Source organism: Terrapene carolina, unplaced genomic scaffold, assembly GCF_002925995.2.
Source record: "Terrapene carolina triunguis isolate 2854851 unplaced genomic scaffold, T_m_triunguis-2.0 Scaffold58, whole genome shotgun sequence".
In the NCBI taxonomy this organism is placed as follows: Eukaryota; Metazoa; Chordata; order Testudines; family Emydidae; genus Terrapene; species Terrapene triunguis.
The window spans coordinates 84,300,305-84,324,131 of record NW_020664409.1 but is presented as its reverse complement, the minus strand read 5'-3'; the positions used below and the strand labels follow the sequence as shown (position 1 = coordinate 84,324,131).

At 44.0% G+C, this 23,827-nt stretch overlaps 3 protein-coding genes across 3 annotated transcripts in view; 1 reads left to right on the top strand and 2 right to left on the bottom strand.

Annotated features, from left to right (window-relative positions):
- The window catches only part of EBAG9 (estrogen receptor binding site associated antigen 9), a 47,410-nt gene extending 46,346 nt beyond the window's left edge, over window positions 1-1,064 (bottom strand). Inside the window, exon 1 of the mRNA XM_026646089.2 lies at window positions 898-1,064. The gene's annotated coding sequence lies outside the window, so the exon portion shown is untranslated. The remainder of the gene's footprint in view (window positions 1-897) is intronic.
- Window positions 1,065-12,429: 11,365 nt separating this feature from the next.
- ENY2 (ENY2 transcription and export complex 2 subunit) lies at window positions 12,430-20,791 on the bottom strand. The gene is made up of 5 exons (XM_024194768.2): window positions 20,702-20,791; window positions 17,771-17,866; window positions 15,839-15,909; window positions 14,013-14,087; window positions 12,430-12,698 (listed from the first exon to the last, which is right to left on the bottom strand). The coding sequence occupies exons 2-5, from the start codon at window positions 17,836-17,838 to the stop codon at window positions 12,622-12,624; spliced, it is 291 nt and encodes a 96-aa protein (XP_024050536.1). The 5' UTR covers window positions 17,839-17,866; window positions 20,702-20,791; the 3' UTR covers window positions 12,430-12,621.
- A 285-nt stretch (window positions 20,792-21,076) lies between these two features.
- NUDCD1 (NudC domain containing 1) overlaps window positions 21,077-23,827 on the top strand; it is a 120,215-nt gene continuing 117,464 nt past the window's right edge. Inside the window, exon 1 of the mRNA XM_024194772.3 lies at window positions 21,077-21,276. Within this exon, the coding sequence (XP_024050540.1) occupies window positions 21,159-21,276 (118 nt within the window). The 5' untranslated portion in view covers window positions 21,077-21,158. The remainder of the gene's footprint in view (window positions 21,277-23,827) is intronic.

Here is a 23,827-nt window from a genome sequence, read left to right as displayed (position 1 = left end):
GAGTTGGACTAAATGACCTCTTGAGATCCCTTCCAGCCCTACAGTTCTATGATTATACAAAAATATAGTATCAGACACCCAACCCAGAAGCCACATTATATCACTTGAGCTCTATGGGCCATATCCAGACCCTCCAGAATCAAAGCCTTCTTTAAACCAATAAATATATTAAGTTCTCCATTTGACATGGTGGGAAGGAAACCTGTGAAATAGGCAATGATTGTACAGGGAAGAATGACTGTCTTCCTAAATCGGCAAAGAGACAGCCTGAAACAAAAGCTGCAAGAGGGGTGGTCCCTTCTATCCCCCTTTATTTAACTGGGGTGTAAAGTCTGCACCCTCGTCATTACTGTAGTTTACAAGCCAACATTCACTATGCAACAACTGATACCGAGTTTGCGGGTGTCACAGGGAAGGAGACCGGAACAAAGCCCAAGACACTCAATAACAAATGGTGGTGGCAACTAAACACCTCGAGATCACATGCTCCCTTGTCTCTCCGCACAAGACCCCTGGCTACGCCAGTTGGAGACCTGCTGTGGGCCAGGGACCTAAGCACACCCACTAGTCCATGGGCTGTGCTTGGCACAGGGGTCCAGCCTGTTCCCGGGCTGGCAATAGGGATGCTGAGCAGGTGTGTGTGGGTGGGGACTCCCACCCCAACAAATGGCACGTTCACCGCTACATCGAGCTGCCTGAGGGCAGCAGCCGTTAAGAGGAGGGACTAGTAAGGGACCAGCACCCCCGCCCCCTCTGGAAGAGACAGGCCTAGGGGCTGAACGGGGCACGCGAACCGTGCGCCCCAGCCACCGGACCCGGAAGAAGAGCCCGAGGCAGCGAGTGAGCGACGGTCACGGAACCGGGGGGGCTGCGCGCGCAGCGCGTTCTCTAACTCACCTGCCCAGAAGGGAGGGGGCTCCGGAGGGCGCAAGGCAGCTCGAGCCAAGGGGGGCGCGCGCTGCCGCACCCAGAGCCGCTTCCCTCTCCAAGCGCGAGCGCCCTTCATTCAAAGCTAGGCGCGCGCTTCAGCGCTACTGCCATGGCCCCCCGTGCCCGCAACCTCGGCCTCCTGTAGTCCCGCCCCTTCCGACCACGCCCCTTCCCCAGTCTCCTCCAACCGGCGCGAGCTGAAGGCGGGAACACTGCGCGGCGAAGGGGGTGGGGCAGGAGATGGTATTGGAGGACCCCTGGCCTGAGGCCCTAACTCACCCTGGGCAGCTCGCGAGCTGCCTGACACGCACCGCCTGGGGACGACAGGCGCGTGCCGCCGCCATGCGCGCCCCACGTGGGGAGGCATAGGGGCGGGTCGAGCTTGGACCTGCTCTCGCTGCGTCCCAGTGGCAGGCTGGGAGCGGAGCCTGCCGGGCCGGGCTCTAGGCGCGCCGCGGAGCAGCCTCTTTATCGCCCAGTGGCTGCTACGTAACGGGGCTGGTGGGGGGTCGGAGGCTGGAAGTGGCCGCGCGAGCGCTGCTCCCCCAGGGCGCGTCGAGGAGGGACCCGGCGTTCAGCCCAGTTCGCTCTTGTGCCCCCACGTGTGCCGGGCCCAGCGCTACCCGTCACCGCCCGCGCCGAGGTCCCTTCCAGTCCTAGAATCTATGAATCTATGAATAAAGCACTCTGATCTATTGCACCCTGCCAGACTGAGCAGTCTAGTAGAAGGGGTGGACTATAGATTCATAGATTCTAGGACTGGAAGGGACCTCGAGAGGTCATCGAGTCCAGTCCCCTGCCCGCATGGCAGGACCAAATACTGTCTAGACCATCCCTGATAGACATTTATCTAACCTACTCTTAAATATCTCCAGAGATGGAGATTCCACAACCTCCCTAGGCAATTTATTCCAGTGTTTAACCACCCTGACAGTTAGGAACTTTTTCCTAATGTCCAACCTAGACCTCCCTTGCTGCAGTTTAAGCCCATTGCTTCTTGTTCTATCCTCAGAGGCTAAGGTGAACAAGTTTTCTCCCTCCTCCCTATGACACCCTTTTAGATACCTGAAAACTGCTATCATGTCCCCTCTCAGTCTTCTCTTTTCCAAACTAAACAAACCCAATTCTTTCAGCCTTCCTTCATAGGTCATGTTCTCAAGACCTTTTATCATTCTTGTTGCTCTTCTCTGGACCCTTTCCAATTTTTCCACATCTTTCTTGAAATGCGGTGCCCAGAACTGGACACAATACTCCAGCTGAGGCCTAACCAGAGCAGAGTAGAGCGGAAGAATGACTTCTCGTGTCTTGCTCACAACACACCTGTTAATACATCCCAGAATCACGTTTGCTTTTTTTGCAACAGCATCACACTGTTGACTCATATTTAGCTTGTGGTCCACTATAACCCCTAGATCCCTTTCTGCCGTACTCCTTCCTAGACAGTCTCTTCCCATTCTGTATGTGTGAAACTGATTTTTTCTTCCTAAGTGGAGCACTTTGCATTTGTCTTTGTTAAACTTCATCCTGTTTAACTCAGACCATTTCTCCAATTTGTGCAGATCATTTTGAATTATGACCCTGTCCTCCAAAGCAGTTGCAATCCCTCCCAGTTTGGTATCATCCGCAAACTTAATAATCGTACTTTCTATACCAATATCTAAGTCGTTAATGAAGATATTGAACAGAGCCGGTCCCAAAACAGACCCCTGCAGAACCCCACTCGTTATGCCTTTCCAGCAGGATTGGGAACCATTAATAACAACTCTCTGAGTACGGTTATCCAGCCAGTTATGCACCCACCTAATAGTAGCCCCATCTAAATTGTATTTGCCTAGTTTGTCGATAAGAATATCATGCAAGACCGTATCAAATGCCTTACTAAAGTCTAGGTATACCACATCCACAGCTTCTCCCTTATCCACAAGACTCGTTATCCTATCGAAGAAAGCTATCAGATTGGTTTGACATGATTTGTTCTTTACAAATCCATGCTGGCTGTTCCCTATCACCTTACCACCTTCCAAGTGTTTGCAGATGATTTCCTTAATTACTTGCTCCATTATCTTCCCTGGCACAGAAGTTAAACTAACTGGTCTGTAGTTTCCTGGGTTGTTTTTATTTCCCTTTTTATAGATGGGCACTATATTTGCCCTTTTCCAGTCTTCTGGAATCTCTCCCGTCTCCCATGATTTTCCAAAGATAATAGCTAGAGGCTCAGATACCTCCTCTATTAGCTCCTTGAGTATTCTAGGATGCATTTCATCAGGCCCTGGTGACTTGCAGGCATCTAACTTTTCTAAGTGATTTTTAACTTGTTCTTTTTTTATTTTATCTGCTAAACCTACCCCCTTCCCATTAGCATTCACTAGGTTAGGCATTCCTTCAGACTTCTCGGTGAAGACCGAAACAAAGAAGTCATTAAGCATCTCTGCCATTTCCAAGTTTCCTGTTACTGTTTCTCCCTCTTCACTAAGCAGTGGGCCTACCCTGTCTTTGGTCTTCCTCTTGCTTCTAATGTATTGATAAAAAATCTTCTTGTTCCCCTTTATTCCCTTAGCTAGTTTGAGCTCATTTTGTGCCTTTGCCTTTCTAATCTTGCCCCTGCATTCCTGTGTTGTTTGCCTATATTCATCCTTTGTAATCTGTCCTAGTTTCCATTTTTTATATGACTCCTTTTTATTTTTTAGATCATGCAAGATCTCGTGGTTAAGCCAAGGTGGTCTTTTGCCACATTTTCTATCTTTCCTAACCAGCGGAATAGCTTGCTTTTGGGCCCTTAATAGTGTCCCTTTGAAAAACTGCCAACTCTCCTCAGTTGTTTTTCCCCTCAGTCTTGATTCCCATGGGATCTTACCTATCAGCTCTCTGAGCTTACCAAAATCCGCCTTCCTGAAATCCATTGTCTCTATTTTGCTGTTCTCCCTTCTACCCTTCCTTAGAATTGCAAACTCTATGATTTCATGATCACTTTCACCCAAGCTGCCTTCTACTTTCAAATTCTCAACGAGTTCCTCCCTATTTGTTAAAATCAAGTCTAGAACAGCTTCACCCCTAGTAGCTTTTTCAACCTTCTGAAATAAAAAGTTGTCTGCAATGCAGTCCAAGAATTTGTTGGATAGTCTGTGCCCCGCTGTGTTATTTTCCCAACATATATCCGGATAGTTGAAGTCCCCCATCACCACCAAATCTTGGGCTTTGGATGATTTTGTTACTTGTTTAAAAAAAGCCTCATCCACCTCTTCCACCTGGTTAGGTGGCCTGTAGTAGACTCCTAGCATGACATCACCCTTGTTTTTTGCCCCTTTTAGCCTAACCCAGAGACTCTCAACTCTTCCGTCTCCTATGTCCATCTCTACCTCAGTTCAAGTGTGTACATTTTTAATATATAAGGCAACACCTCCTCCCTTTTTCCCCTGTCTATCCTTCCTGAGCAAGCTGTATCCATCCACACCAACATTCCAATCATGTGTATTATCCCACCAAGTTTCAGTGATGCCAACAATGTCATAATTGTATTTATTTATTAGCACTTCCAGTTCTTCCTGCTTATTACCCATACTTCTCGCATTTGTATATAGGCATCTAAGATACTGGTTTGATCTTTCCTCCCGGTTTTGTCCTGACCCTCCTTTCTCTCTGCCAATATAGCCTATCTCCCACCTTCAGTGGCAGTCCCAGCCTAGCATCCTAAATAAGCACAAGTATCAACTCCTTTCAACACCCATTTGCACTGTGTAGTGCAGGCTTCTTCCATCTACACATATTGCTCAAGGCTACTTCATTTGCTCTAAAGGGATTTTGCTCCTGGCAGCCTCCTACAGGTAGCTCCAGTGCAGTTGGTATAGGCTCCTTACCAACCCCATCACAGACACCTGTCATTTCCTTACAACTCCATCTCTCACCACAGCTACATGGAATAGGCTACTTTTTATAGAAAGCACTACTTCCCCCACCCACCTCAACCCTACCATCACATGATGCCTGGTCACCTGACACAACCACTATCTCAAACCCTGAAGGTGAAAAACTAAGCACAAGAAGTCTGAGCCCAATTTCCCTTAAAGGGCTACCTCACCTTGTGACAGAGAAATTTGATGCCATGAATATCTGTAGAACCTAAAATGAAATTTTGTTGAACTTTTTATTCTGTGCTTTTCATTTCTCACCTGTACTTCCTTTTTTAAGGACAGCTATCAGTTATCTTTAACAGATGTTTCCACTAGCTATAATTAGTTGAGATATATATAATTGCTTTTTTGAGTAAGTTTTTCATGAAGCAAGCTCCACATTTGGCTAATCCACTTGGTTGTAGGCATCTAGACTTACATTTATTATGCTGAAATTCTTAATTTTTTAGTAGTCTAGGAATGGAACTGTGCTCTTTTTCCATTATTGCATTCCTCTGAATTCCATGACATGCTTAAATGTTTTGATTAATAGGATGGACTGACTCACATACTTCAAGTTAAGAAAATATTTACATGCTCTGATGAATCAGGGCTTGGGTAGGAATTTAGACACATTTTAGAAACAAAAGGTAACAGATACAAGGAGAGAAATTGGCTAAGAAACACAAAGTGGTTGTTGGCTTTTTGTTTATTGCTAATCCCTATCCCTTTAGTAAGAGTAGTCTCGCTTAATTTATTTTATATATTAATACTATGCATGTCTACTCATTTCTCTCTTGAAAGAAAGTAACATAGCTCCTTCAAATTTTCCTGACTGCTCTAATAAATTAGCGCAAGAGCTTTGAATGAGAGCATAACAAAAACTCTGCAGAGTGCTTCTCGAGGCCTGATCTAACACCTATTGAAGTAAATGGAAAAAATTCCAGTTTCTCTGATTCTACAGCAACTTATGAAGTATAACTAGAGCAAAACTACATGTCAGGTGACATTTAGGCCTTTTCTAGTTGGAGAGTTAATGCACGGCAAGCTGTCATAAATCTACAGTGCACTGAACTACTCTTTTTTCAAACGGGAGTAGATTAAAACACATTAGCGAACCTGAATGCACAGCAGTAGGGTCCACAAGGACAGTTAGCCAGTGGCACTTACACTCCTGCTTTTAGTATACTAATTCTCTGTCTAGACAAGCCCTTAGAATAATCACTAACATCCATTATTCCTGAGACAAGCTACCAGGGCAACTTTGTGAGAAATCTAAAGAGTACAGAGATCTTCTACTAGAATCTGAACTCGAACAAGGGTAGAGGCATACATGTAGAAGGTTGCTTTTAAAAAAAGGTCCCTTTAAAAACTCTTAATATAGAAAAGCTACATGACCTACAATCTAGCTTTCTGTCTTGGGAAACAGAAATAAGGGGGGGAAGGATCATGCTTTTATACTGATCTGTAGTAAACTCTGAGAAATAAAGTGGGCATGCTAACTGAGTGGCAAAACAGCAAGCATGGCACATTAGGAATTATTGGCATTATGGGCATAGCCAGTGACACTTGTTAGGAGTGTACAACCACTTAATGAACATTATAATCTGTGTATACACATAATGGAAAATAATTCACTTTGAGGATAAATCAACAAACACCCAAATACATAGGCTCACCTTCACATTTTAAAACACAGAACTGTCTGTGATTGTCATATTAATGATGAAAAATCCAGGAAGTTTTGACAAATCTGTAATATCGAATAACTACCATCATTAATTAAAAAAAAATTCATGCAATTTCAAATGTAACATCTATATTTCTAGAAGGAAAAAAAAAAAAGGTAAAGATGAGGAAAATCTATTAGTATCTACGAAGAAGCATCTGTTCAAAAACACCAGTAACATGCTGTTTTTAAAAAGGAGAGTTCCTTTAGATCATTTGGTGAATAATAGTGGTGGAAGTCTTCCCAAAGTGAAGTCTTCTGATGTTTCCAAAGCCTTATGTCTCCCATTGCTATAGCAACTGTACTACAATTGCAATAAGCAACTCAAGTTCATCAGGGAATGAACTGGACAATGCCAATTAAAACACCTACACTGTCCCTTTGCAGGATTTCTAATGCTTTGTGCAGTGCCATTTTTACATGTCTAAAGCAATAGGACTTTATCACTTAATTCAGAAAATTGTCCCACAGCCACTGGCAGAAAGTTGTTTGGTTTTTGTTTGTTTTGCTGACATTCAGATTCAAATTTACTTTCAGTAACTTCATTCCATTTCTCATAGCTATAAAGCCTGTATCTCCCAGATCAGGACCCCCTTTGTTATCAGTCCCCACATCCCCCTGGACCAGGGACCAAGCGGCACCTTTGGGGGGGACATAGTGCTTCTCTTCTGCCTTCTTGGAGGTAGGCGGAATGGAAGAGGGGGTCTGCCACAGACTTGGCAATTTTAAGGACCCCTGGGTGGATGGGCAATACGACACGGGCTGGGGTGGAGGAGGGTATAACATTAAAGAGGTCGTTGGACTCCTCTGCTAGCTCCTTAACCTCCAAGTTCAGTTTGGCAGCCACCCTTTTGAGGACATGGTGGGGGGGGCTGCTTGTTTGTGAGGGGCTCGACACCGCTTCGTCTGGAGACGAAGATGACTGCACAACAGGGGATGGGTGGCTTCCCCTTGCTCGTCCACAGACAGCTCCTTGGGCATTGGGGCCCACTGTGTCACCCGCGTTGGATTTGGCACCGTGCTCAGAGTTGGATGCTGGCTGTGCCGGGGGCAACTTGTCCAATGTTGCCTGGGAAGAACAGTGGGAGTACGGGACCGGCATAATAGGTAGACCCCATAGGTTCCAGTACTGCCGAGAGGGCCATTGCCCCTGCTGCCATGCCGCTGCTATTCGCCTTTTATAGGCCAAGGGCTGAACTCCCCTTCAGGCTCGGACCATTGCCCTGCCGGTAACCAGGGCAGAGCCGTAGATGCCTGAGTCCTCCGACAGACCCTAATAGGCGACTGTTAAGGAGAGAGCGAGGACCAATGCCTGCCCGAAGAGCAGTACTGGGGAGCCGGAAACTGGTGCTGCGACCGGAAAGGATCCCACACTGGGGGGAAGGATTGATGCCTGGGAGACCGCATAGGCGATGATGATCTATGCCGTGGCGAACTCTGGTGGGAGGCCTGATGGTACCATGGGTACAGGGATCGGGATCGCAACTTAGGTGTCCCGTGCCTTGCAGGTGGAGACCTTGGCGTCAGGGACCTGTGTCTTCTAATCGGGGACCAAGGCTACGGTGCCGGGGTCCGGGGCTGCGGTGATGGGGACCAACGCCTGCAGTCCGAGGATCAGGGACACTTGGCTGCTTTACAGGCTGGTCCCATAACGAGCTTGCCCATAGATGCTGGGGCCTTGGCCGGATCCATTGCCTGGCTTGGTGTCTGCGGTGCCGGTTGGCATACTTGCTCTTTGGCCGCTGGGCCAGCTTCGGGCACAGATGACCCTACTAGGGGCCGAGACCCCCTGCCGCTCCCAGGAGTTGGAGATGGGTCCCTGGCTGGACATGGGGGGCTGACCGCAGCGGTACCCCCGAGCAGCTCCGGGGCAGGCATGTGGCCTGACATAGGTCCTCTGCCCGAAGCCTCCTTTTTCTGCAGTGCTGGCAGGCCTGTCGACTTTGAGTGCTTCTTAGGCACCAGGGAGGAGGAATGGTGCGGGGAGGGTTCTGGTGCCAGTGGTGCGCTGCGTGCCGACGCACCAGGCGTGCAGTCCGGCCGAGAGGGCAACAAGGTAGAACAAAGCGCAGTCTCCATGAGGAGGGCCCTCAAGCAGATATCCCGCTCTTTGTGAGTTTGAGGGCAAAAGTTTTTGCAGATCCTGCACTTATCTTTTCTGTGGGACTTCCCCAAAGACTTTAAACAGCCCTCGTGGGGATCACTAATGGGCATCGGCCGGCTGCACGATGAACATGGCTTAAAGCCTGGGGAATGGGGCATGCCCCGCTCCAAGGCAAAGTCCCAGACGGAACTCTCCTAAACAACTACTCTAACACTTAAAGGTCTAACTAAGTACCTATCAACTAACAATAAAGGAGACAGAACAATGGACTGTAAGAACTGCTAATGCTCTTGCGATGCAAGACAAGGTGCTCCGACTAAATGTCACAGGTGGTAAGAAGGAACTGAGCAGATGTAGGGTTGGCAGCTCCTCATATACCAGCACATGAGCGCAGCACTCAAGAGGACACTACACCCGACCCTATGGGTACCGCTAAGGCAAAAATCTCCGACTGTGTACGTGGGCACGCACACACCTTAAATGGACATGAGCAAGCACTTGAAAAAAGAATAAGTGCTTAACTCTGATTACTTTTTTTTTCTGGACAGCACTTTTAAGTCATCACATATCTGTATATTACCAGATCATTAAAGTGCCAGTTGTGATGGAAAGGACACTAGGAACTGTATTGAGTCTATTACTTAATTTCACGTACCAGCTGCTGAATATCTAAAATGGTTGCTACTCTCTGGGATCCAGATGTTTCCATAGCCCTTACCCATTCAGCCCCAAAGGCGTCCAAACCCCATGTTTTAGGATTTTTTTAAATATATGCAGAAATCTAAAAGTGTTTCATTACACTACATAGCAAAGTTATTTTGTGAGTAACTGAACCTAATACTATCAAGTTGCATGACAAGGAGCAAATTATAATGAATCTGTAGTACACTGTCAGATATTGGCTGACTGGAGCAAAGATGAAGAAACTGAGTTCGCAAAACAATTTCTATGAACAAAAAATGACATTTAGCATTCTATTATATATCTACAATTTATACAACTGTAGGAAGTAGCTACCATTTGTTTACTTTCCCTCATTACACATTTGAAATGTGCACATCACCACAGAGTCTAGTTTGACACACATTCTTTTAAAACAAAACCTCAATGGTATTTCATATTTAACAGCTAATCCTACTAGGACACCATTGTTGCTGGTTGCTTTATCATTTGGTTTTCAGTATAGCATTTTAGAGTTTCTCTGCTATAATCCAACACACATTTCGCAGTGACTTGAATGACAAGAATTCCTTTTTCCAGTTCTCAGATTCACGTGGCTTCTCTTTATAAAAAGGAATTTGATCAACTGCCTCATTCATCTCCTGATTGCTCCTCCTCCATTCACTCCTGCCTATCTGATTATCTCCTGAGTGCACTGCTAACTCAAACTGAACATGGCAAAAGCCAAACACTTCTTCCCTCCTGCAAGCCCTCCCGCACCATCATCCTTGCTCATGGTCATTTTAGTGTTTTATTATTGTAAGTTTTCTCTGCACTGATTTCCATGCCATATTTTGCAGAGGTTTCATCCATCCTTTCACAAGGTTGGCAAGCTGACGTGATGGGATCAGCTCACATATCACTGTCAGTGGACAAGAGCTGGAGACAGTGAAACAGTTCAAGTATTTGGGGCAATCATCACTGATGAAGGATCCAAGGCAGAAATTTGGGCAAGAACTGCACAAACAGCAGCAGCAGTGGCAAAGCTAAAGCCAATTTGGAGGAATAAGAACATCTCCCTGGAATCCAAACTGAAACTGCTGCATGCATTAGTCATCTCCATTTTTCTGTATGCATGTGAGATATGGACTCTTACGGCAGAACTTGAACGTAAAATACAGGTTGTAAAGATGAGATGCTTCCATAAAATCCTGGGCATCTCCTACTTCGACCACGTCACTAATGAAGAGGTCCGCAACATCATCACCCAATACACTGGGTCATATGAAGACCTCCTGATGATCGTGAAGAAGTGCAAGCTGAAGTGGTACGGCCATGTAACAAGATCATCTGGCCTATCCAAGATCATCCTCCAAGGGACAGTACAGGGGAAGAGAAGAAGAGGTAGACAGAAGAAGAGATGGATTGACAAAATAAAAGAGTGGACAGGAATGGACTTTGCAGAGACTCAAGCACTGACACACAATCGTCAGGGGTGGTGACAATTGGTTGATTGCTCATCAATGGTGGTGCCCCAACGACCAATGCGATTATGGGAGTGATGATGATGATGATGATTGTAAGTTATTTCAGCACAATTATTTATTGTTTCAATTTGTGTCTGTTCTAGTCAGAATTTTAGATTCATCAGCTTGATGAAAAAGAAAAAAATTGCCAGTATGTAGTACCTTTATCCAGAAGGGCCTCAGTATATGAAGTATACTGAAGTATATCTGGATCTCATACACCACTGGAATGCTGTAAGGGTGAAACACTGCAGTTGTTATGCAGCAGTAGCGGCATTTCTTTTTAACTAAAGAAAGAAGTTGTCATAACTATAAAGGGAAGGGAAACAGCTCTCCTGTGTACAGAGACTCCAAATCCTTTTACCTGTAAAGGGTTAAGAAGCTCGGGTAACCTGGCTGACACCTGACCCTAAGGACCAATAAGGGGACAAGATACTTTCAAATCTTGGGGGGGGAAAGGCTTTTGTGTGTGCTCTTTGTTTTAAGGGGTGGTTCGCTCTTGGGACTGAGAGGGACCAGACATCAATCCAGGTTCTCCCCATCTTTCTAAACAAGTCTCTCCTATTTCAAACTTGTAAGTAAAAAGCCAGGCAAGGCGTCTTAGATTTACTTTGTTTTCTCAACTTGTAATGTACCTTTTACCAGAGTGGTTATCTTTGTTTGCTGTACTTTGAACCTAAGACAGAGGGGGGTCCTCTGAGCTCTTTAAGTTTGATTACCCTGTAAAGTTATTTTCCATACTGATTTTACAGAGATGATTTTTACCTTTTTCTTTAATTAAAAGCCTTCTTTTTTAAGAACCAGATTAATTTCTCCTTGTTTTAAGATCCAAGGGGGTTTGGATCTGTATTCACCAGGAGTTGGTGAAAGGAGGGTGGGAGGAAGGAGGGGAGATGGTTAATTTCTCCTTGTTTTAAGATCCAAGGGGGTTTGGATCTGTGTTCACCAGGGAATTGGTGAAAGGTTTCTCAAGGCTTCCCAGAGAGGGAATTCTTGAGATGGTGGCAGCGGACCAGAGCTAAGCTGGTAAATAAGCTTAGAAGTTTTCATGCAGGCCCCTACATTTGTACCCTAAAGTTCAAAGTGGGGATACAGCCTTGACAGAAGTTAAAGCATCTTTTGGTAAAGTTGGAATGTGGATCCAGGTTCAATTATTATCCAGAAGTCCTATAAATTATATACCTAAAAAAACTCCAAAGAAAGCACTTTTTGTAACTTTCTATCACCATATGGGATATTGGTTAAGTACTTGGTGGGAAGAATGTCATCAACAGAATTTTGTACATAGTCCTTATTTTCCTTGGTGCTATCCAACTATTAACCATACTAAACAGGATTTATACAATAGAATACTGTGTTCTATTGTCCAGATATTTACTTTTTTCAGATCTGCATTTCTATTATATTTACACACAATTTTGAAAGAGTGAATGTGTTTGTACTTACCAGGTTGATGTATTCAAAAATCATAAAAAATGCATTGACTTAATGTAATGACTTAGTGCAAAGTAGCAAAAGATGCCTGGAAATTAACATGTCACCAGCTTAAAAATCACTCAGTATAACAGAAGATAAGAGCCTTCAAAACACACATAACCACAAAATTTTTTTTTTTTTTAATTAAAACAGCAAGTTTAAGAAATTAATGCAGTGTAATGAAACACTTGTAACTAATCATACAAAAATGAACTTAAATTCTAAAACATGAAACATGTATTCCAATTTCTGGCATGACTTACATAATACAGAAACACAAAAATACTGTACTCAGAATTAATGTCAATCTTAAAGACTGGCATGCTGGGCAAGGAAGGTTCTTATTCTTTGTAGGAGTTCTTTCTTTACACTGTCTGGTACCAAGGCTGAAATATAAATAAAAAAAGCAGGTAAGAAATAGGGAAAAAAGAAAAAGATATATGCAGCGCAGTATAGCATAAGTTGCCCCTGCAATTCTGTTGATGCATGATAGACTTTCCTAGAACGCCACCAAGCCAATTCAGCAGTCTCCTGTTGGGGTTGGAGAGCAGAAGAAGGAAGGATTTATATTTGGCAATAGGTGGGATGCAATCAGCAGCAAAGGATCTGACTCACTTTCTACCCCATAAGCTCTGTTCTCAAACTGAAGAGCTAGGGCAGCAGTTCTCAAATTTCATTGCACCCTTCTGACAACGCAACTCCTTTCTGACAACAAAAATTACTACATGACCTCAGGAGGGAGTACCGAAACCTGAGCTCACCCAAGCAGGCAGGGGTGAGGGGCGAAAAAGGCCGAGCCCCACTGCCCCAGGCTGGCAAGCTGGCCAAAGCTGAAGCTCAAGAGCTTCCCTGGGCAGGGGGCCTGTAACCTAAGCCCAGCCGCCCAGGACTGAAGACCTTGGGCTTCAGCTCTAGGGCGGTGGGGCTCGGGCTTCGGCCCCAGCAAGTCTAATGCCAGCCCTGGTAACCACATTAAAATGGGGTCCCAACCCACTTTGGGGTCCCGACCCACAGTTTGAGAACTGCTGAGCTAGGGGAATTCTATCATGGTGAATAGCCAGGGGCCGAGAACAGGAATTCAGAAGTTTCATTTCTGAGCATATTAAATAGGCTATTTTTGTTAGTTTGTTTATTAGCAGCTTTATCTTCTTTAACACTAGAGGATTCCTAGATGGCCTGACTAGCTGTGGGGCAACTGAATGGACTGCAAAAAGGAGACTATAACACAAAGCACTTTTCTTCATGAGATGCAAATTGTCTCTCTTGCTGCTGCTCTTGTTATCTCCCCCCGATATTCCACTGCCCTGTTAACCCAGCCTCACAGAGGTCTCCAGCCAAAACAACAGAGATATGAACACATCTCTCCCATACACCACACACACAATTCTACTACAGTCAATGAGACCACGGGGGCATTTAATTGGTAAGCAGATTTTTCTGTCTTTTTAAAAGAAAGTTACATATAAAAAGATTTATTTTAAATACATGAGTCAGCGCAGAAACGATAAGGCTTTCATGGCAATATGAATTTACACATGTAGCCCATTTGTGATTACTAGTTAGGCTATTATATAGTTTCCTCTATATGCAATGTGTTAAAGTTACTGGTGCTTAGACAAAGTTTCTAGAGTATTTAAATGTGTAAGCTTAGTGTGGCATTAATGATTATTTTTTGCATTAAATGACATTACTTTTCTTACCTCTACCTTTGGGAGTGATTTCTGCCACCAAGTCATCAACAGTAACATGCTCTAACCCCTTTTCTTTGATTACATCTAGGGAAGACCAAGAAAACCACTTGAATAGTTTAAATCCATTCATTAGAAAAACAGGCCTATTCAAATATTATAATACAAAACCTGCATATGTAGGTTAATCATATATATGTAATCCTATATATCATCATATAATTAATCATATATATGTTATCTTACTGTGGATTTAGTCTAATTCATATTATGGCGTTCAGATTACTATATCAGTGGGCGTGGTATAAGAACCTGAAAAGACAAGTGCACAGATCAATAAGCTCACTTGACCACCATTTAGCAAATCTATCCTATATATACCAATGACAGGCACTGTCTGGGCATGTAGCAATGCAGCAAGTCTTTGAACTGCAGCCAGAACAAGTCTCTAATTTCAGTTAAATATTATATGTAACATTAACCAGAAGCACAATGGTAAAGATTTGAAGACAATTAAAGAGCTAAACACACTAATACTATACTGTCAATTGCTCAGGAATATAACAGCAATTTTGGAAGTACTCCTTTAGAAAGATCAGGTCTATAGCAAACATGTTCACAGTATTCTCCCTGTTCATGTTTTAGTGTGTTCATATGCATATTAGGATTATTTTTCAGAAAATCACTTTCCTTAAATATAGTAAATACTTTTGGGAAATGCAGAACCCAATGCTGAAAGGAATTTCAACTTTGATCAGCATAGTTCTGCACTGCTGGAATGTGCTCTGAATTTGTAAATAATGACTGTTGTAACCAATACTGTAAAATGTTTCAGTTGAGAATAGAACTGAATAATCCTAGCTCTATAAACTACTGAAAACTGTACTGTGACTGCCATCAAAAATGCCATTTGGGCACAGTAAATCTTATCAGAAGAAACTTTAAAAGTCAATATTCAAAGTTTTCTTTGTTTTGCTTTTAACAGGAAAACAATCATGTGCTGGTTTAGAAAGCTGCTAGTTCCTCATGGAAGCTGACCATTTTGATAATAAGAATTTTATTTAAATTTAATACATTCAGTATTTACCTTTACTATCGACACTTGAAAACAACATTTTGGTAATTAGCAGTTAATCTGATGCTGTTTTCCTTCATCTAAATCGGTGATTTTGTTTTCATGAAAATTTTTCACAAAAAAGAAAAAAAATGCACAAACACTCCTCCCTCCCATACAAAACATCTGCAGAAAATATCTTAGTTGTCCTGGGAGGCATCAATTGTTTTTAAATAAATTTTATCTAGCACAGACTATTATTTATGGCATACCTCTCTGCTTGCTGCTTTTATCCTCTTGTGACATGAAAATGACTTGTCAAAATGAAAAACTGTATCGGAATCAGTTCTTTAGACGTTAGCAATCAAGCAGTCACACATTTTAGAAGCTTAAATACAACAGACCTTGGCAACTACAATGAAGTCCAAATCAGAGGAAATTTCAAAAAGTCAGCATCAGCCAAAGATGTGAAAATGCATTTTGGGCTACCCAGGTTGCCTGAGAATTGGTGAACAGAGATACATCCAAGATGATTCCAAAACTACAAATCACCAATGTGAGTACAGTTGTAGTGAGAAAGTATCCCATAAGAAAGCATTCATACCCTGCCTCCAACATTTGTCTGAGATGCTCTCTTGCCCAATAGCATCATCTCTATCTTATTCACACTGACCTTCAGGTATTCAAGCTTTCATCTGGAACTCTTATTTGGCTAGAAGTGATGTACCTATTCTCTTACCTTAGGCAATAACTAAGGGTGTTGAATGTAGTTAACCTTAATTACCTTTACAGTGTGCCTTCAACTGATCCTTCCAGCCACATTCAATTAATTTGGCTCTCAGCAGCTCTTTAAGGCTGTAAAGATGACAAAGTAAACTTACTAGAAGAAAAAGTGTTTTTAACTGCAAAGAAAGAATATTTCACTTCAAAGCAGGTTATAAAAAATACATCACTGTAAGCCTTTGTAGGCACAGCTGCACACTAATTCATGCTGGGAAATAAAATAAGCTACTGTATTCAAAGGGATCCAAGATGGCCAGGAGTAAGTGTAAGTGACTTTCAGTGTAAGTGACATGATTTCAAAGAAACACTTGTAACTCTGAATTTGACGTATCCAAACTATGTTTTCATTGGAGATTTAAACTGGGCACTGAATATCCTAGGATATTTTTATCATCAGAGAAGTCTGGGAAAGGGGGAGCGTGCCTGGTATATAACCTCCTCTCAGCACAATCAACAAGTGCAGAACAAAACTGAAAAGGATTCAAGACAGTTTCACTCTATTTTGTTCCTTCAGCTATTGGTGAAGGAGCACAGGAGCAATCCTCCTTTACTGCCAGGGGGTACGCTGGATATGGGAAAGCAGCAGACTAATACGTAAAGAGGTGAAGGAGAAACAAATTAAAATAAGATGTGGTAAACTAGCATAGTGGCTTAGTAGCAGAAATTTCGGTCCTTTACTACATGGGCTGGGAGCGCACTTAGCCTTCGACCATCCTGCTTTGCTCAAGCCATCCCCCATTTTTGACTGAAGGAGTTGGCCCAGCAGTCTGAAGTGTGAAGTCTAGTCCTCTTTGACCAGTAGGATGTTAAGAGGTAAGATGTTTGGATGAGGAAGGACAAGGTAGGGGATTCTGGAAGACCAAATTAAAACCAATTGTGGTTGCTTTGCTGTTTTGGATAATTTGGATTCAAGAAAAAATTCTACTGCTCCACCACTGTATGTAACAGAACACAATCCTGATACTGTGCTTAGATTTTATTTGTGCAATAATATTTTAGGGAAACAATTTCTCTCCACTCCTCCTGCCAAAAAAGTTGATAAAAACTTATTTTACTCTGATTTAAGAGTAAACAATGCCTCATTATCCTTTTAAGCATCCTAGTAGCAAGTGTGCATTTTTTCAAAGCACTATTCCAAAATACATCATCGCAACTAGGAGGGGAACAAGCGAAAAGTAACATGGCAGTGATTCACAAAACATGATAATGGGAAGGAAAATGTCCATGAGAGAGGACCTCTCTCTTTCAAGGGTCTCAGAAAATGAAGGAGTTGGAGATCCACTGATGCAAGGGATTTTAAACTTAGAACATTCTGACAAAGAGGGAGAAACAGTGCATATAGTATGAAGGGTGAAAGAGAGGGAGGAGGAAGAAGAGAGTTGAGAAAGCAAAGAAAATAAGTTCTAGCTTAGAAATTCTATTATCCAGTCTCTTCTGGCTACCAATTCACTGTTAACTAGATAGCTGAAAGTCTAAATGAGAGATATTCATATTCTTCTCTCATACAGAAGCATGAGGGAAGAAATTCGAACACAGAAAAAGGAAACTGCACCTCTCCCTCTTGGCCCAAAAAAAGAATAAATTGCAACCTCGTTGTTTAATGGTGTAATTTTAGATCCAATAAAGATGTTTTCTCCATTAACAACAACCCTGGTGTTCACTTGGGATTTATAAGCCAACTTTCCCACCTCTTATTATTTTACCAGCTTTTTTGTTTTAGTTAAAAACTGGCCGAGAGGGTTTATTTTTCCTTATTTTTGAATATTTTAATTAAGTCTTCTTTACTGGTATAATACACAAGATTTTCCCAACTGTTTTGCAGCATTTACAACTGATTTCGCCTTTTTTACTTTTTAGGACATCCTTCATGCTATATCATTTTATGACATTTAATGAGCATAAAAATCATGTAAGAAAAAAAAAATCTACTTACCGTTCTCGCTCTCCTGTTTCTATTAGTTTTTGGTTAATAGTTGCTCTCATCTGTGCATCTTTATTCATTTTGAAAACCTAGATTTCCACAGCAAATCTATAAAATTATATAAAAAAAAATTTTTAATAGCATTGCTTACTAATCATTTGCAACATAAGAAAACATGTATGTAATTAAACAATTAAGTTTCCCTTACGCTCTCTACAGTCTGTTAGGCCTGGTCTACAGTAGAAAATTAGGTCGGCTTAACTACGTCAGTCAGAGGTGTGGAAAATCCTCTCCCCTGAGTAGCATTGTTAAACCAACCTAGGTCCCCATGTATACAGTGCTAGATTGACAGAAGAATTCTTTCGGCAATCTGGCAACCATCTCAAAAAGGTGGATTACCAATAGGAGAACCCCTCCTGTCAGCATAGGCAGCACCTATACTGAAGCACTACAGCGGTGCAGCTGCAGCATTTTGAGTGTAACCCCTCAGTTTTTGGCATTTGTTTAATTTACACAATTAGACAAGAGAAAGATGTTAACTCAACTTACTGAAGACAGTCACAATAAGTCATCAGTCACACATTGTTTATATCAGAAATACTGATTAACAGAACTCAGCAAGGTGATCACATATGAATGAACCTTACTGTCCTCACATACATTCAGAAACTACTGTTCACTGCTGACGACCCAGTCAAACTGTATACAATAATCTTTGCTTCCTGATTAACTAGTGTTTTCTGCACATTCACCTCCACTTTAGAATTCTGGTAAAAAGAGAAAAAACTGTCACAGTTCTTAAAGTTGTGTGCAGTGGTGCTGTAGCAATGTTGGTCCCAGGATATTTGAGTCGCAAGGTGGGTGAGGTAATATCTTTTGTTGGATCAACTTCTGTTGGTAAGAAAAGCTACTGAACTTAGACAGAGCTCTTCTTCAGACCGGAAGAGCTCCATGTAAGCTCAAAAGCTTGTCTCCATCACCAACAGAAGTTGGTCCAATACAGTAGAATCTCAGGGTTCTGAACACCTCAGGAATGGAGATTGTTCATAACTCTGAACAAAACGTTATGGTTGTTCTTTCAAACGTTTACAACTGAACATTGACTTAATACAGCTTTGAAACTTTAGTATTCAGAAGAAAAATGCTGCTTTTACCCATCTTAATTTAAATAAAACAGGGGTTCTCAAACTGGGGGTCAGGACCCCTCAGGGGGTCACGAGGTCATTACATAGGGGGTCGCGAGCTGTCAACCTCCACCCCAAACCCAGCTTGCCTCCAGCATTTATAATGGTGTTAAATATATTTAAAAGGGTGTTTAATTTATTGGGGAGGGGGGTCACACTCAGAGGCTTGCGATATGAAAGCGGTCACCAGTAAAAAAGTTTGAGACCCACTGAAATAAAACAAGCATAGAAACAGTTTCCTTTCCTTGTCAAATGTTTTTTTTTTTTTAAACTTTCCCTTTTTCTTTTTTAGTATTTTAAATTTAAAAAAGAAAATATTTTTTATTTTTTTTTTTTTTTTTTTTTTGGTCTCTGCTGCTGCCTGATTGCATACTTGCAGTTCCAAATGAGTAACTCCAGTGTTTGTAACTCTGAGGTTCTATTGTAAAAGATATTACCTCATCTACCTTGTCTCTCTACAGGCATTAAATTCATGGCTCTAATAAGAGATTACCAGATATTTTGATGAAGGTATGTAGAAAACTTTTGCTCCTAAATACCAGAGCTGCCTGTGATAATATGTACACATGATAATTTCTCCACCACTAAAGGAAAGGGAGGACAGATAAACAAATATAGTTTAATTTTCATAAAAGGACTAACAGAACTCACTTGAGCCACTTCATACCCACAACTTTATCACCTTACCTCGAGATCTGGTATTTCAGCCCTGATTTGAGGAAAGGCTGCTATCTGCCCTGAACTATGGAGTGGTTCTATGACATGGTCAAATAAGAAACTGGAGACCATCAAATTCAGCTGTGCTTGTGTCAGTCCTACTGAGCTGATTGCTCTCACCTCCCTGTGTAATGATGCAACAGCCAGCACCAGGACGGCAGCACAGATTTAGCAAAGCGGGGGTGGGGTACTATAAAGTTAGAAGAGCTGAGTTTCAGATAACCTTCAACCAGACGGCCTTTGTACCCCACACCCCCGAGCCTCCACAGGGTAGAGACTCCATAGCACATCTGATGGAGAGGGAAAACCAGCACCACTCCCCAGTAACCTGCTGTCTCCCTACCCCCAGCCAGTGACCAGACCCTCTCCCTCCCGGCTAGTTACCTGTCTTCTCCCTCCCAACTTCCACCATCAGCCAGTGACCAGACCCCTTACTCCCCCACTTCCCCGCCCAGTGACCTATCTTCTCCCCAACCCCCATCTAGTGATCATCCCACCCGGGCAAGGACCAGACCCACACTTCTCTCCAGCCAGTGACCTACCTTCTCCCCATCCCCCCTGCCGGCGAGTAACCCGCCCCTCCCGACCTTCCCCCAGGCCCTGTGGGTCGGGGCTAGGGTGACAAGACAGCAACTGTGAAAAAACGGGACAGGGGGCCGGGGGGGGGGGGGTAATAGGCGCCTATATAAGAAAAAGTTCCCCAAAACAGGACTGTAGGACTCTCTGTCCCTTTAAAACAGGATATCTGGGGGGGAGGGGTAGCCACAGCGCCGCCGCTCGGCCCGGCCAGGGGAGCACGGCGCCAAGCCAAGGCTCGCAGGAGCCCCAGAGCCAGGCCAGTCACTATGGCAGCCCTTTGCGCCCCGCGGCGTGGGGAAGCGCGGGCCTGGCCCCAGAGCCGGGAACTCAGCCGCGCGGCGCGGGTGGGGGCGGGGACTTCAAGCCGAGCCCCGCGGCTCCCTGCCCACTCTGAGCGCGCCCCCGGCCCCTCCTGCGGAGAGTCGAACCCCGCGACCGGTTCGCTCAGGACCCCGGGACTCACCCCCGCGGCGGCGCGCCCAGCTCTGTGGGAGGAGAAGGCGACGCCGTCTCCCAGGGAGAACCCAGCCCTGCCAAGCTCCTGCCCTTCCCTTCGCGCGGGGGATGTTGGGAAATGGAGTGCGGGACAACGTCGTCCCTTGTTCAGTTTAAAAACTACAACTCCCAGTATGTCCTAAGGTCTGGGCGCTCGGACGTGCCGGTTCCCTAGGAGGCTAGAACTACAACTCCCAGCATGCCCCACGTTCTGGCCACCCCCGTGCGGCATACAACTCCCGACATGCCTGGCGACTGACAGCAGCGATCCCTTGCGGCTAGAGCCCTAAAACTACCATTCCCATGGTGCTCCACGCTCTGCATGCTCCTTACCTGAGCCAGTGAGGCGCCTCGCTTCACGCACACAGTTTCCTTCCAAACTTTCTCCCTCGTCGCAGGTAGTAACTCCGGGCCTGGCCGGGAGGATGGAGGCGGCGGCCAACTGCTCCCTGCGCGTGAAGCGGCTGCTCTTGGACCCCAAGTTCGAGGGCTACAAGCTCTCCCTGGAGCCGCTGGCCTGCTACCAGCTGGGGCTGGACTCGGGTGAGGGGCGCTGGGGAAACGTGGCGGCGGGGGCGCGGCCGCGGAAGAGCAGGGTCGCGGGGGAGGAGGGGTCTTGGGGCTCCTGAGTGGGGAGATGCCGCTGGCAGGGGAACCCCGCTGCGGCAGGGTCTGGGTCTCTCCTTGCAGGAGCCGGCGTTTGTTTGCCCTGGCTGAAGCCTCCCCGCCGCGGGTTGCTTTGCCCTGCCCCAGCTGCTGGCCCCCAGGCAGAGGTGGCTGCCCGTCCGTGCGGGGTAAAGTCATTCCCGCCCCAGGTGGCTGGCAAGCTGCTATTGTGCTCGCCTGCAGGGCCGGTGTTGGGTAAACGTTCTCCGGGGCCTTGGGACAACCCCTCGCCACGGAAAGCCCCAGGCCGGCTGGGAAACTTTTAAGGTGTGTGTTCCAGGTTTTGGGGCATTCGCCTCTAGAGCCACGTGTGCAGTACAGGCAGAGATCGCCTGTGTGGTCAGGGTTGTCATCCTTGGCTGATAGAGCTGTGCTGGCAGAAGTCTCTAGTACTCCTGGTGTAGGCCTGCGCTTTCTCTAGAGCCTCTGTCAGTCTGCAAGTAACTTCTGAGTTTTGTTGGCTTTGGGGGTTTTAGCATTTCATCGTTAATATTTCGTTAACACATGGTTGTGGCTGTAATACTCCCCTCTCCCCATACGCCTTCATCAGTAGCATAGTGATGTCCTCTTGTAGTGTGGTCCTTGGAGCCTGCACTGGGCTCCATCTTTTATATCAACCTCTTCCTAATAGGTGTCCTGATGAATTTGAAGCCCTCAGATCTTCTGGTTTCTGGAAGGGAAGGAGGAGCCCATTTTTTACCTTCCCATTCTGAGACTTCTGACAGTCTGTCTCCCAGACTCTTATGGGTTGAAGTTTTTCCATATTTTCCCTCAGCCTGTATTTTTTGGGAGTCCTCGTTCCGGGTGAACAGTGCTTGTGTCTGTCTTTATATCCCGCCTTAAGATATGAACAGTTGCAGGTGAAATTTACATGTTCTTTGTTAGTTTCAAAACTGCTCACCAAACAGTAGCTCTGAAACTGACCTTGAGGTCTTCTAATTTCACTCTCTCAGCTGCTTGGGAAAATTATGAGCAGTAGCAGAGATACAGACCCTAGTATTGCCAACCTTAAGTGTTTAAAATTCATGAACTGGACCTCAGAATCATAAGATTACCTTAAAAATTCATGTATCAGAGGGGTAGCTGTGTTAGTCTGAATCTGTAAAAAGCAATTGCTCCCAATACTTCTGTTAGTCTTAAAGGTGCCACAGGACCCTCTGTTGCTTTAAAAATTCATGAGATTTTTAAAAACATTTTTTTTTTTAATTTTCCTTTTGGTTTTTGAGCCTGTTTGGTTCATGCATCTGAAGAAGTGGGTTTTTTTACCCCTGAGAGTTTATGCCCAAATCTATTAGTCTTTAAGGTGCCACTGGATTCCTCGTTGTTTGTGTGGTTCACGTTTTCAAGCTTTGTCTCTTCAGTCATAAGTACTAAAGATGTACTATTTTTTTTTTAATGGAAGCTGAGATTTTTATATAAAATGGCTATAAGATGGAACTTTAAGAAAAACACTAAATGTTATGAGATTTGGGGGAGGGGGAATTAAAATTAGCATCACCAAAACAACGCTGCATTGGTTTATGCTTGGTTAGCATTTGGAAGGTTACCTGCACAATCAACAGTGCTGGGGATATTATTATTATTTTTTTAACTTAAAGCTTGAATTTTACAGAATTTGATGTTTGAGGCTTGGAAAAATTGCCAGTTGTCATTGTAATATAGTTAACAAATAGTGCCTAGAGGCCTCAGTTAGGGATCAGAGTACCATTGTGCTAGATGCTGTACAAACGGCAAATAAAAATAGATCCTGCCCCTGAGAGCTCGCAGTCTAGGATTATGATTGGACCCATCAGGTGAAGAAATTGAGGCATGGAATGGGAGGACAAGATGAAGGTAAATGACCGTATTTTGCGTATGTCTTTAATTTTTTTACTATAAATGTAGCTGAGTTGCAAAGTTTGTCTGTGGAGGTTTCAGAAGATGGTCTTCAGAAAACCTTTGATTTATTTTATAAATGGTAGGTCAATTACTAGTTTGTAAAACTAAGCACTCAAAGTTAGCAAAATCCAGAATTAAGGTTGCCAATGCAACTTTAATTTGGCCTCCTTTTGTGTATGCATTCTGATGGTCACATACAATTTTTTTCCACAGGACCCCCTAATGTATTAACATTTTTTTGTGTATAAATTGAAAGCTAGTTTAAAAAAGTAAACTGAAAGGACAAATTTCATCACATTATGTTGACACTCACATGGTTCATCAGCAGGGTTGGAACCTTCAGATCCACTGCATAGACCTCTGCTATTTGAGCTAATGGAGTAACTAATAGCATTAGTAGGTTGTCATTCTCTGTGTGGGCCAGCACTAGAGGTGGGATGGGACACTTGGCCAGTTAGTTTCACAGATATTTTCTGTCAGCAGAGGAATGGTGAGACTCAAATCTTGGATTCCATTCCAGGCTCTGGAAGAAAGTATATTCAATCTGTGC

Bases quoted from the DNA above. Each gene is read 5' to 3' on its own strand.
- ENY2 (XM_024194768.2), bottom strand. From the start codon at position 17,838: ATGAATAAAGATGCACAGATGAGAGCAACTATTAACCAAAAACTAATA. The intron at 15,910-17,770 runs GTAAGTAGATTT...TCATCTTTACAG, and splicing joins GAAACAGGAGAGCGAGAACG to CCTTAAAGAGCTGCTGAGAG. The intron at 14,088-15,838 runs GTAATTAAGGTT...GGTCTTCCCTAG, and splicing joins GTTGAAGGCACACTGTAAAG to ATGTAATCAAAGAAAAGGGG.